At 30.2% G+C, this 14,421-nt stretch overlaps 3 protein-coding genes and 1 non-coding gene across 4 annotated transcripts; 3 read left to right on the forward strand and 1 right to left on the reverse strand.

The window, feature by feature from the left end:
* Nucleotides 1-461: 461 nt before the first annotated feature.
* Nucleotides 462-535, reverse strand: TRNAI-AAU (transfer RNA isoleucine (anticodon AAU)). Its single transcript has one exon. It is a non-coding gene; the product is annotated as a tRNA-Ile (tRNA).
* Nucleotides 536-9,396: 8,861 nt separating this feature from the next.
* Nucleotides 9,397-10,428, forward strand: LOC149527518 (UDP-glucuronate 4-epimerase 1-like). Its single transcript, XM_089782558.1, is given in 6 exon segments — nucleotides 9,397-9,567; nucleotides 9,635-9,956; nucleotides 9,959-10,105; nucleotides 10,108-10,155; nucleotides 10,158-10,313; nucleotides 10,316-10,428. Coding segments are annotated over 6 exon segments (957 nt in total).
* On the forward strand, nucleotides 10,392-10,965 carry LOC110410399 (UDP-glucuronate 4-epimerase 1). Its single transcript, XM_021420056.2, has one exon. The coding sequence runs from the start codon at nucleotides 10,520-10,522 to the stop codon at nucleotides 10,679-10,681; it is 162 nt and encodes a 53-aa protein (XP_021275731.2). The 5' UTR covers nucleotides 10,392-10,519; the 3' UTR covers nucleotides 10,682-10,965.
* Nucleotides 10,966-13,978: 3,013 nt separating this feature from the next.
* On the forward strand, nucleotides 13,979-14,362 carry LOC110410299 (uncharacterized). Its single transcript, XM_021419932.1, has one exon. It carries the CDS (start codon nucleotides 13,979-13,981, stop codon nucleotides 14,360-14,362), a length of 384 nt encoding a protein of 127 aa, XP_021275607.1.
* The last annotated feature ends 59 nt before the right edge of the window (nucleotides 14,363-14,421 follow it).

Below are 14,421 nucleotides of genomic sequence, written 5' to 3' on the forward strand. Positions count from 1 at the left end.
GGGTCAGGTGGAAGAGGCTAGAGTCCAGCTCTAGAAATAAGGAAGATCTTGAGTATTGTGTGCTTGTCTAACTAAACAGAGAAAAAAAAAAAGTCTGAATTGCAAGGAAAGTTTGCTAAGTCGTCACAATAATATGAATATAAATTAATAAGGAGATGGTGAATTTATTTTCTTTCTGTGTGTTAGTCGGAGTCTTGTGTCAATTGTTATGGCAAAAATCATTGTCAGCTCAAAATCTTCCTCTCCAGTGGTCGCTGCTCTTGCCTTAATTTGTACTATTATCGCTGCTCTTGCCTTAATTTGTACTATTATCCGCAATCTGTTTATGACAAAAGGCAGGACCAAATCTTCATGTTAAAATAAGACAGTTTGGATTATGGACTGGCTAAACTCATAATTTATTTCCAAAGTTTCTAACTTTCATGCTGCTTTTTTACAAGTATTGAATCAATACATAAAAATGGCCCATGCAGGTCTCGAACCTGCGACCTTCGCGTTATTAGCACGACGCTCTAACCAACTGAGCTAATAGGCCAATTGTTGAGTGAATTTTTTTATTATTTTCATCAGTATAGCTCTCATTGCATAATTATCTCAGGTTCCCAACTGGACTAAAATTACAAATCAGTCTTAACGATTTAATGAAAGAAAAGTTTTTAGATTTTAGCTTGAGCTGTAATTCGATTGCAAATTATGGTTGAAGAATTGTTATTTGAAAAGCTTTCATGAAAATCACTTTTAATAACATAAACAAATCTTAACTTGAATTGAAAAATTTTAAATTCGTTTAGAATAACAACCCCCATCTCAACTGTAGAGTTATAATTCAATTATAATATCATACCCAACTTAAGTGATTTTTCTTCTTTTTTACCTCGATTTATTTAATTGTTACATTATGGATACAGGTGGCAAATGGACATATTCAAATCGGGTCGTTTTCATTTTGAATTAAAATAGGATTAATAACTAAATTTTGTATTTTAGTATTAAATTTGTGTTGTTACAAATTTGGATCAATCTTGAGTGCGAATAATTTTGCATTCGTGTCACTTCAAATTTTGTTTACATCAAATTTAAGTTTTTATGAGTTTATATCTTTGAGTTTTTTATAAATTTAGATTTGGTCTGGTTCAAGTTTAATTTTTTTTCAAATTGGAGATCATTTTGTTATCTATAATTATGATAATTTAATCAGAAGTGGAGAAGGTGGGGAAGAGCACATTAAGATTAATGAGCATAATTTAATCCTTATAAATCTCACTACACGTATAAGTTCTAGGTTCAAGTTTCCGTACAAGAAAGTTTATTCTTGTTTTATATTGTTTTGTTTTGTTTTGTTTATTTGTAGAGAAATGATAAGTGTTCAAAAAAGTATAGTTCCAATATAGAACATTAAAATTTTTTATTTTAAAATTTATATTATTTACAAACTATATCATTATATTATTTTTGTCATTTTCAAATTTGAATAATGTAATAAATCCTTGTTTTATATCAATCGAGTTGCTTATTAATATGTTTTATTAGAATTTAGATGTACATATGATATAGTTGTTTGATTGTGATAATACTTGTTAAGATAATTATATAAATGATCTAATTGGAGTTATTATACAATACTATTACCTAGTTAGATTACAATATTTAATTAGAATTTAATTACAATACTGTTTCTTAATTAGTTAAAGTAAAACTATGAGTTGCATATAATATAGTAAAATCTAAATTATCTACAATATATATAAAGCTATCCTATTTATAATTTCCTAATAAATTAAGAGTATTATAGTATAACTTTAATTAGATAATAATATTATATAATTATTTTTAATCGTACTAAATTATAAAGTAACCTCATAAAAAAAATCCCACGATGTAGAGTTGACCGCACCCCATAGAAATGACAGCCACAAGTCAGACGAAGTCTGATTAGATAATCACCCAAAATAATCCAATTCAATGGCCACTATGGTAAGTTGGGATGGCATATGCTATTTATTTTAATACTAAAATTAAGTGCAAATCAAGGCTCTATAACATTTCCCCCTTCCAAAGTCAAATAGGAAATGCATGCCTCATCTTCATATCAATTACGTAATGGTCCCAACATATTCATATCTCTTCTTCTATAGTACTCAATCTATCTCATTTTGTATCTCCATAATTATTTGACCTTTAAAAAAAATAAAACTTCAATTTTGAGATTTTTATATTAAAACTTTCAATATTTTTTATAAAATTAATGATTTATGGCTGTTAAAAAATATTGGGGGGAGAGGGGGGAGGTTAAGAAAGGATATTCTAATGATTCATAAGGATTTATATGATAAAAAAAAAGCAAATTTTATTATATAAAAATAATTTATCTTTTTCAAAAATAATGAAAATTCCACTAATCAAAAAAATAAAACTATTTCATTTCATACGAATGCAGACTCAACCAATAAAAAGTTTAGCCCAAAAAGGAAGAGAGAATTATCGTTCGGCTGCTAAAAATCCAGACAAAAGAGGCCTAGACCCAAACTCTAGCAGGTCCAACTGGGGTGTCGTACATTAAATAACCTCAATTCATTTTCTGTCCAAGAGAAAAAGGAATGGAAAACTAGTGCATGATAGTCATACCGTTGTAGTACATATGGTGAATAATTAAGGTCCAACTCAAGAAGTTAGGGTTCTTAATTAATTCAAATTTGAAGATTAGAGTGGAAAAAAAAAATAATGGAGTGGAAAAAAGTACAGTTTTTTTAATATACTTGCAATTAAATAATTTTGGCCTCTTGATATTCTTAAGAATTAAGATGGATAGTCAGCATAGGTGGCCACGTCAATAGTACAGTTCGACAGCAGTAACGGGGACCGTATTATATGAGCATTAGCGGATTTGCCGCAATCTTTGACTAATGAAATTAAGTACAATCATGATTTCCTTTCGTAATTGCAAAGGTATTTTATACCAAAGAATAGAGTGTAAATATGGTCATTACGAGTACTAATTTACTTCATCTGTAATTATTGACAATTATTTATTACTACTCATTTTGTTTCTGGTTTCTTAAGAAAAAGTTCCTCATTGATAACTACCAAACTTAATAGTTTCCAATTTCGTAAACAAAAAACAATTAATGATAAGTATATGTATTTTTAAATTCAAAAAACCAATTCAATTTCTCTTATTCTAAAATCATGAGTAACGATACATCATGTAACATGTAACGTGTAATAATAGATACAATGAGCTTCATTGATTAAAAATGAAAAAAGGAAAAAAAAAAAAAAGAACGAGGTTTGCCAATTGTTAGATCCATTTGGTATACCATGTGAAGCATCAATCAAGATTTGAATAAGATGTTGAAGATAACAAGAACCTAATGAACATTGGAAACATCAGATAAATTAATGGCGGATCACGAACATGGAATTGGTGAATGTTAATTAGATGATGCATCAATGTAAATGTATAGCATATGTGAATGCTAAGTTTGTGATAGTTCCTCATGCAATTAATAACATTGAATAATGTGTAAATGGTTGACAGAGGTGGGATCTCTTAAATATAGAGATCAAGTTATATTATATAAAATGAATTAATTTATATTCTCTTATAATTTCACATAATTTTTTTAAAGATAATTATTTAAATTATTTAGTTAGAGTTATAATATAATACTGTTAGTTAGATTATATTATAATACTATTAATTATTTAAAGCCAAATCATAAATAAGGTGAGCTTTGTGTGGATCAAATAAATATTCTGCAACTGTAAAATTAATTAAATATGATTTTAATACATTTGAATAATATAAGCTCATATCCATTGTTCTTCAAAAATATCAAAGAATATGTTTAATTCCATTCCAATGTCTTCGAGTTGAAAAAGAATTATATCTTGTTAATAAATTTACAACAAATGATATATCAAATCGTGTATTCTTAGCAAGATACATTAGTCCTCCAATGACACTAAAATACAATATTTCAGGACCAAGAAGTTTTTTATTATCTTCATGAGGTTGGAAAGAATTTTTTTTTTCACATAACTTACAACCATTGGTGAACTCAATGGATATGCTTTATCTATGTAGAATTATTTTAGCACTTTAGCTATATAATTTGATTGATCAACAAAAATTTCATCTGTTAAGTGCTCAGATCCAAACAAATTTTGTTTTTCTAATGTCCTTCATCTCAAATTCTCTCTTTAAATAATCTATGGTTTTAATAATTTTTTAAAAGTTTTAATAATGTTCAAGTCATCAACATAAACAACAATTATCACAAATTTAGATTTGAATCTTTACAAAAACACATGGGCATATAAGATTATTTTTATAGCCTTCTTTCAATAAATATTCACTAAAACGATTGTACCACATGCATCTGAATTGGTGTAAGCCATATAAAGATTTAATTTAATCGAATAAATTTTTTAAGAATTTAAATTTGTGTTTTAGGAAACTTAAATCCTTTAGAGATTTTCATATAAATATCGTTATCAAGCAAGTCATATAATAGACTGCAACTACATTCATTAAACACATTTCGATCATCTCATTAATTACCAGACTAATTAATATAGAATTGTAATTACATCCACCGACGAAAATATATCTCACAATATTAGGTTTTTGGGTAAAACCTTATGCGACAAGTTGTACTTTATATCTCGTAATCTCATTTTTCTCATTTTGTTTTCACACAAATACCCATTTATATCCCATTGGTTTTACATCATTTGATGTATAAACTACAAGTCCAAAAATTTCACGTTTTGCAATTAAATACAATTCCTCCTTGTCAGTTAAAATTTTACTATGTAAGTATATGTATCGAATAGACAATATATTAACAAGCGAAGTATCAATCTCACAGAAAATTGATCTAAAATTTTACTACATACTAAAATTAAAACAAATTAATCTTATCCAAACCATCAAAATTAATTGATTAACTAAAACTAATTAACTAGAATTTAAACTCACAAGGAAAATCAAAATAATCTAGCAACTGATTTACTATATGTTACAAAAAATTATCTTTTGAATTTCAAGTGCAGATTGATTTGTATGAGGATCAAAACTAGTTAATGATAATTCATTCTAAGAAATTTTCTTTTTTAGTTGGTTATTTTTTTCCCTTAATGTTGAAAAAATTGTTTTATCAAAATGACAATCAACAAACATTGAAATAAATAAATCTCCTGTTGAGAGTTCTAGATATTTAATTATAGATGGAGATTCATATTCAACATATATTCTTAACCTCCTTTGAGGACCCATCTTTTTGCATTGTGATGGAACAATTGAAACATATACTGCACATCTAAAAATTTTTAAATGGTACATTTGATTCTTGATCATAAACTAATTATATAAGGAATAATTTATAATAACTTGTTTAACCTGATGCATGCAAATGTTGCTACATCCAAAATGGCATGCTCCCAAATAGAAATTGAGAGTTTAAATTTCATAAGTAATGACCTTGTGATCAATTGGAAGTGTTTAATAAATCATTCTGCTAGATCGTTTTGTGTATGAACCTAAACAATAGGATCTTTAATAATTATTCCAACTAATATGCAGTACTAAAGGCTTAAAATGTAAATTCACTAGCATTATCGAAACGAATTTTCTTGATTACATAATCAGAAAATGTATTTTCAGACCAATGATTTGGGCAATAAATCTTACAAACATCAAATGGCAAGTTAATAATAAGTACATTTCATTTCAATATATATTTAATTCTTAAACAAACAATTAGGTAAGCACAAATAATTTACAATTTGATAAGCATAATTTTCGTGAATATTTCTTTCTATATATATTTATTCTTATTAGAATTTATATGATATATATTTTTTAGAAAGTTAAGAATTTATATCATATATAAAAGACATAAAATAAAAATCCATTATTGTGCCTAACATTTTTCAATAGTCCTGTGTTATTAGTTATATTAGTTATTGCCCATAATAAAAATGAAAAAGAAAAAGCAAAACCAAAGCTTCCAAAGCAAGATCCAAAAAATAAAAAAAAAAACAATTATTGCATCTCGTAATTCGAGAAACATTTTATAAAAATGGTTTTTGTTGTTGGTATTATGATCTCAAGGAATAATCTGCTCAAAATTAAAATTAAAGTGGGAACATATTCCCTTCGAATTGCCTTTTTCACTTTTGAAAAGAACATACTTAAGCACTTAATCCCTCCTTAACACATTTTTTTTTTGGTTTTTTTAATTTTGACTAGGCCTCAGTGCTTCCTAAATTCATAACTCCCAGGTTCCATTTCAGCAACACATCCCTCTCCTCCAATATTATTGGACAAAAGAGTTACATCTAAACGTCACACATCAAATCTCGTTCTCCAAAACCAAATGTCAAAGATTAAAATTAAATCAAGCCAAAAACAAATTAATTCATATAATTAAAGATAATGGAGAAAATAAATATTGATTACAAATTTAATCCCCAATATTATATTTTTACTAAATCACCTATATCCGTAATTACAACTAATTTTCAAGGTGTAATGTATAGAGTACATAATTACTACAGCAAGTATTAAAAACAAGAAAAATAAATAAACTAATATAAAGTTGGATAAAACCTGCATATTATGGGATAGAAGCTGAGATCAAAAAATTTCAGGACTTATCCTTGAAAAAGAAAATTCAACATTATCTCGTGGAGCAGGCTTCAGAACTTTATATAATCAATTGTGTGTTGATAATTGATATGTTTAGATAACTAATATCTGTTGGTACATGCATTGCAAGTAAATACTTCTATTTTTTGTTTAAATTTAAGTGATAATTATATGTATAAATATTAAATATGATTACAATTTAGAAACATAATGAACAAAGAATTTCTAGACAAGTAAATCTTTTTCTAATGTCAGTGATTCAAAGGAAATAAGGATTCTTATATATCTATACACTAAATAAATATTTATCACTATTAATTTATGATTATAATTGAAAATTATAATCAACTTGTTCTTGCAGACATTAATACTTTTATTCATACAAGCATTATATTTTTATTTATTTGTAAATAATAATAAAATATAAAATATTTTATTATTAATATATTTTAGATATATATTAAATAGATAATTTTGAATCGAATAAATCACTTTCTAATGAAAGTGATTCAGTGGAATAAGAATTCTTATATATGTATCAGATAAATTTTATCTCTATTAATTTATAATTATTATTGAAAATATAATCAATAATATTTATTTAAAATGATAGTTTAAAAATAAAATGAACAAAAAATTCTGTTTTTATCAATAAAAATTTATATATATTATAAATATAAATATAAATTTAAATAAATAGATAAATTGAATACTTATTAACATTAACTTGTAATTTGGACAACTTATTATAAAATTGAACATTAGCAAGTTTGATGTTGATAATGATGAGAATAATTGAATTAATTTTGGTCAATCCATTTGGCTCCTGACGGTGGAATAACTGAATCAACTTCCGTTTGGTCAATCCAATTAATTGTTTACCAAATCTTTCTAAATTCAGTATAAGTATCAGGGCATTTGAACATAAATAATAATTTTCTATCGAGCGGCTAACCTATTGCATGAACAACAAGTAATTTGATTTCTTAAGTAGTTGTTATGTTAGTCCTTGGAATTTCTTTTACTTATTAACTTGCTTTTATTTTATAAGGAGTATCCAGCAAAGTTATAAGCAGGAACAGCCATTTTTAGCATAGATGATCTGCCACCCATTTTCAATCAAAAAATAAAAAATTAAAATTATTTAAAACAATTTAATTAAATCTTTATAATTTTATTAAGTTTAATAAATTTTATATATTTTTATTTTAAGTCAAGTAAGTTTTTGTATTTTTATTTTAAATCAAATAAATTTTTATAATTAATGATTAACTTAATCAAAATATCATTTATCATTCTATTGTAATATACTAAATTAATAATTATATGACATATAACATATCATAATTGATGATAATATGACATATTAATTTAGATAATCATGTGATTTTTTTATTATGTATATCAATATTATATTAGTGTCATATAAATATAAAATAAAAGATAATATTTTAATTAATTATAAATTTTAAAAATTTAGTTAATTTTAAATAAAAATATAAAAATATAATTAAATATAATAAAAAATAATTAGTTAAATAATTTAAAATGTTATTTAAATAAAATGTCAAAAATTAAATCCATCGTCTCATCTCATCTCTTCTGTTAATATTAACACTCTTCCACTTTTTTCTCCTAGTGGACCCCTGCCACCGCAATTTGCCAAGCTGTCCCAAACGTACACAGACCCAGAAACAAAGAATCTAGAAATACAAAAAAATAAAAGGAACATTTTACAAATTTTTAAATATTAAAATGAAAAAACTAATACAGATTTAGTCAAAAATAAAATAAAATAAACTGAAAATAGATTGAAAAGAAAGAAGGGGCACCGCCCAATTCCCACAAGACTAAAGAAGACCAGAGAGCCGAATCCACCGGACGCGCAGGGCTAATCCCCCGGTTTTTTCCTTTTTTAGTCTCATCTATCTACGCTTCCAGTCACGACCGCTTCTTCCGGTAACTGGTCCAAACCCACAAAAGCTAATTACTCAAAATCCCCTTTTTGCCAATTTTATTCATCTTCCGGATCTTGGCCGCAGATTTTGAAAAATAAAATAAAATTAGTATTTTAGTCCACCCGGAGTTTCACTTTCTCCGAACTGCATATGGAGGAGTACATGTTATGGTCCCCATGTTCTCTCTTTAAAATTTCCAAACTACCCCCACTAAACATTTTTAAAACTTTACTCCTTGCTTAATTAAGTAAGCATAATTATATACGAGTATTTTAATGCAATGATCGTGCAAAAAGCCAAACCCTTCCTTAAGAAACAAACAAAGAACAGTCAATCAATCATAGATATTCAATCAAATCCGCGTACCATTAATTAAAATTAGTCCACTCATAGTCCAAAAATTAAAAAGAAAATAGCAACAGTTAAATAGTAAATGGTAAGCAATTTTAGTTTTGTTAAAATTTCTCTCTCTATCCTTCATCTAATCTGGCCGTCCTTTAACGCGTTCACGCGTATACTTGTCGTTTCTCTGTGGGTGACCACTATATATAACCCTTCCTCACCTTCCTTCAATTAGCAGGTGCAGGAAAAATTAAAACTCGCCTCTCTTTATTTTTTTTCTGCATCTGTTATTTAAATTACCATAAATCAGAAATTCAAAAAAAAAAAAAACGACAAGGTAAAACTCTTTCTTTCCTCAGCCTCCGCTAACCAAGTAATTCAACAAAATCCTTTTCTTTTTTGTGAAAAAGGAAAAAAATCGAAAAAAAGGATAGTATGAAAATGCCGTCCTTGGAGGATGAACTGTTCCCGTCGACGCCGGGGAAATTCAAGATCGATAGAGCCCACAATATGAACCGCCAGTTCCACCGTTGCTTTGCCTCAACCAGCACAATGTTTTTATGGGCTCTTTTCTTGATCGCATTAACGGCGTCCTATGAGCTTCCAGAGTTTGTTGATTCCGGTAGTCGATATTTCACCGCTTCCTGGGGTGTTATCCAATGGAAAAAACAAGTCGTAGCTCTGCTCAGATCCACCGTTCTGGTGGCATGTCCGTTCTGGTAACTGGGGCGGCCGGGTTCGTAGGTACACACTTTCCCTTGCTCTTAAAAAACGCGGAGACGGCGTCGTTGGGCTTGACAACTTTAATAACTATTACGATCCCTCTTTGAAAAAAGCAAGGAAATCGCTGCTTAACAGCCACGGCATTCTGGTCATTGAAGGTGATTTGAACGATGCCAAGCTATTGGCTAAGCTTTTCGACGTGGTGGCTTTTACTCACGTGATGCATTTGGCTGCTCAAGCCGGAGTCAGGTACGCCATGGAAAATCCTAACTCTTACGTTCACAGAACATAGCCGGTCTCGTAACGGTTCTCGAAGTTTGCAAGTCGGCTAATCCCCAGCCGGCTATTGTATGGGCTTCCTCGAGTTCGGTTTACGGTTTAAATGAAAAAGTTCCTTTCTCTGAAGAGGATCGGACCGACCAGCCTGCTAGTTATACGCAGCAACGAAAAAGGCAGGTGAAGAAATTACTCACACTTATAACATATTTACGGCCTCTCTATTACTGGTTTAAGGTTTTTTACCGTGTATGGTCCATGGGGAAGGCCCGATATGGCGTACTTCTCGTTTACAAGAAATATTTTGCAAGGGAAACCGATCACAATATATAGAGGAAAAAATCGTGCTGATTTGGCACGAGATTTACTTACATTGACGATATTGTGAAAGGTTGTTTGGGGTCATTGGATACATCCGGAAAAAGTACCGGTTCGGGGGCAAGAAACGGGCCCTGCTCCGTATCGAATTTTTAATTTGGGCAACACGTCGCCAGTTAAAGTGCCGGAGTTGGTGAATATACTGGAAAGACATTTGAAGGTGAAAGCGAAAAGGAATATTGTGGATATGCCCGGAAACGGTGATGTTCCGTTCACCCATGCCAATATAAGTTCGGCCCAAAGAGAATTCGGGTATAAGCCCACAACCGATTTGCAGACCGGGTTGAAGAAATTTGTTAGATGGTATTTATCTTATTATGGTTATAATAATCGCAAAGGTGTACAATAAATTTTTTTTTTAAAAAAATTCCTTCCCCTTTTAATTTTTTAAATTATATAGGGATTTTCTTTTTCCCCATTCAAAAGAAAAAGAAAGATGCAATGGGAAGAAAACGGAAAACCCGTATAAGTTGAAAAAGAAAAGACGAGGGTTACACATTCTTTGCTTGGGGGAGTAGTGGAAAACCTTTTAACCCCACTAGTTTTGTTGATTTTGTTTTGTTCTCTGTAAGTAAAGTTTAAAGACTTCATTTTCTTAATTACGTTAAATGCTTCATATTTCGCTTTACTTTATATTTACTATTGTTATGCTTTTGCATGGTAATTTGGATTTCAACTTTTTGTGCATTCTAATTTGATCTGTTTATTGTTAATTAATTCAGTTTTTGGCTATAATAATTGGTAAGATAATTCGATTTTACCTATAATTTTCAATTTGATCCGTTTTTGTGTTTTATACTAACTGAGATTTATGGTCAAGGTCAAAGTTTCCGTGTTTTTATTTGTTATTTATATATTTATTTTTGCTGTTAATATTTTGTTGGATAATTGATTGATCGGATTATAAATAAGATAGAATACCCTTTTTATTTTTATTTTAATGGCATTTAAGAAGGGAGAAGGCATTTTAGGGTCATGAGATTGAAAAACGCAACTAGTTTCGAAAGCAAAGAAGACGACAGCTCAAAAGAAAGGGACAGGTGGGACAACCGTGAAAGACGGTTGGAGTAAGGGCCAAAGGTCGTAGAAAATAAAAAAAAGCAAAAAAGTAAATCAAGCAAAATGTACGGCTGCCGTTGGATTCGGCTAAAACTTTGGTCTGACCCACGCTCTCTTCCAGCTGTAAAGACTGCCAACGTCATGTCGCATTGAGCTTTCGCCTTTCAGGCTTTCCTTGCCGACAATCAGGCTGTCCGCTCCATCACCATGGGCTATTCTTGGGCCTCCCCTTTTTGTCCTACTATCTCAGGGTTTTTTCTTTGTTTTTTTCTATGGACTCTTTTACGCAGGCAGTGCTACTCACTCCATGGTTTGCAGTATTGTTATCAGCAATTATCAGTTTTTGCTAATCCGCCGCACCAAATGACCGCAACAGCAATGTCCAACTCTTTTGGATTTTCCCTTTTTTTTTTAAATAATTTTCTTGATTGAAGTCTTCGGATTGAAGTGTGGAGAAGAATCCAAAGAAACTTTGTAAAAAATAAAATGCTGCGTAAAGTAACCTGTTTTGATTTTTGAAAGAATAAAGGCCGTCTCACCGACAAGTTGTCGGGTCTTTGTTTGATTGGTGAACATGTGGATATGTTTGGCAGTAGGTGATTAACATCCTTGATGGACAGGATTATCCTTTCCTCTTCGGTAAACATAAAATTTTGTATAATAATATTAGGGTTCATTTCACCTGTATTTATAAGTATAGGAAACGACTGGGATCCAAAGCTTTATTGCAAAAGTCAAAGACAAAAAACGATTTTGGCTATTTGTATTGAATGAGTTGAAAAAATCTGACCGATTTGACAGAGTGACTTAGCTTATCTTGGATTCTGTATGGATGGCCGGCCAATCAGCTTGATGTGGATGCGATGCCATGCCATGCTTAATCATTCTGCTTAGGTCCATGTACAATGTAGCGAATTAGAGCTAAAAATTATGGCTCAAATGCACTGCTTTTTTAAATTGAATATTTATTTTTCATTTTATATGAAAAGTACCAAAAAAAAGTTTTGATTTTTGTGTATTCATTTTTTTAAATATATTATGGAGAAAAATAAAATAGCTTACACCAAGAGGAACGTCGAAAATATATAAACCTAAATCTAAGTTCTTATGATAAGTGATTATCTAATCTATACATTAATTAGCTTCACAATGAATATAAAAAAACAAATAATTTCAATCTCAATTAAGAAATCCCAAGTCATAACAGATGGAAGTAAAATAAATTCATTTAGAAATTAAGCGTTTTGTTTGAACATTGAATGCTATGAAAATATCTTTATCACCTATATGTATATAAGAAGTAAATCATGGAAAAGTTGAATAGCTTCTTTCTCTTGATGCTCTGTTTCTCTCAGCAACTGCAATTGCTGCATTTGAGGCAAATATCAGCAACAAGGAAATAGCATGTCCCAACCAACGTAGGACCAAGTAAGGTTTTTGCGAGAATGTAAGTCATTGATGAGTGCAGAGTGTGGGAGAGAGATCTTTTCGTATCTGTTCCAGAATGTGTCGGTGAGTCTCGAGTGCTGCTCGTACCTTGTGGGGATGGGAAGGCATTGCCATAGCGCTTTCATGGAGACTATTTTTGCAATGCCTCGATAAAAGCCAACTGCATTTGCGGGTGTTGCAAGAAGCTACCAAATTTGGGACGCCCAACGCATAAAATTAAAACTAACCAAACTTATTTTTGGTGAATAATTTTAATCGTTTCTATTGTAATGAAAATTAGGAGCTGAAATCAATGAATAAACTGAAAACGTCCCTTAATTTTAAATTATGGCTTTGCCATACTAATCACAACGCAAACCTCATATAAATTTCTTGTGGTCACCATCATTTTTATTATTATTTTTTATTTTGCAAAGACCTAAATAGAACTGGTGAGTATATATGATATGTGTGAATGGCCAAAGATAGGATTTTTGATATTTGACATTTTGGATCTTTTTCAATTGAGAATTTGTACATTTCAAATATCTTATTTAAATAATAAAGTTTTGATGATATTATGTATTACTTTGATTTTTCTTGTTTTAAAATTATATTTTTTGACTTCTTGATTTGTTAACATTCCGTTAAAAATTAAAATAAAATAAAATATTAAAAATATAAAAAAAGGAATTATAATATGCTTCTTAATTGTACTTCACCTTGTAGGTGGGATTATGTTTTTGTCTAAATATTAAACATTACAGCTATAAAAATAGTTAAGATTTATTTGCGATGGTTAAAATTAAGAATAGACATTTTTTCTTTGTCACAGGAAAAAAAAAAAACCTAAATTCTTAAAGTTGTGCAAATTCCCTGCGTGAGCTCACTAATGCAGGTTACATGCGTTAGAACAAAATTACATTTAACCTACAAAGACTTAAAAGCTATTTAGAAACTCAAAACCGTCAATTAGACTACCTCTTTCCCCTATAAAATACATCGGTTTCACCGTTAAATTCCCATCCTAACAATTTTCTTTCAACAGCAAAACTAATAACACACCATGCTAAAGTTTACTACTTGTACCATCATCCTTTTGGCAAGTTTATTTGTGTGTAAGCAAGGCATAACCTCAGCAGCACTTGCAAACAAAAACATGGAACCATTCATAGCCCCTGAACCCTACTTCGACGACGAGGTTGGATACATTTCGCCCGCAGCAGGCACAGATGGCATGGTAGCCTTGTCGCCGGAGGCCAAAGACGTGGAGGATCTTTACGAGCGTTGCGCAATGGTACTAGGCGAAGACTGTGGGGGTGAGATTTTTGATCTGATATTTAGGAACGACGCTGTCATAATAAATGGCAATTCAGGCATCGAGCTTCTCTCCAAGAATTGCTGTGGCAAGCTCCTGAGCATGGGGCGACATTGTCATGACCAGCTGTTTAATCTGATTGCCCAAACGCCCGAGTTTTCTACCAATTCATCAGCCACTGCGCCTAGGAGTTCCCAAGTTTGGGAGTTATGTTCCTTAAGCTAGCTCTTGTTAATTTTTTACTGTTTTTGGTATAATTAGCAAGAGTAATAAGTTCCTTCTTC

The sequence above is a fragment of the Theobroma umbraticum genome, unplaced genomic scaffold (assembly GCF_002168275.2).
Source record: "Theobroma umbraticum cultivar Fairchild unplaced genomic scaffold, ASM216827v3 scaffold_56.0, whole genome shotgun sequence".
Taxonomy (NCBI): domain Eukaryota; kingdom Viridiplantae; phylum Streptophyta; class Magnoliopsida; order Malvales; family Malvaceae; genus Theobroma; species Theobroma umbraticum.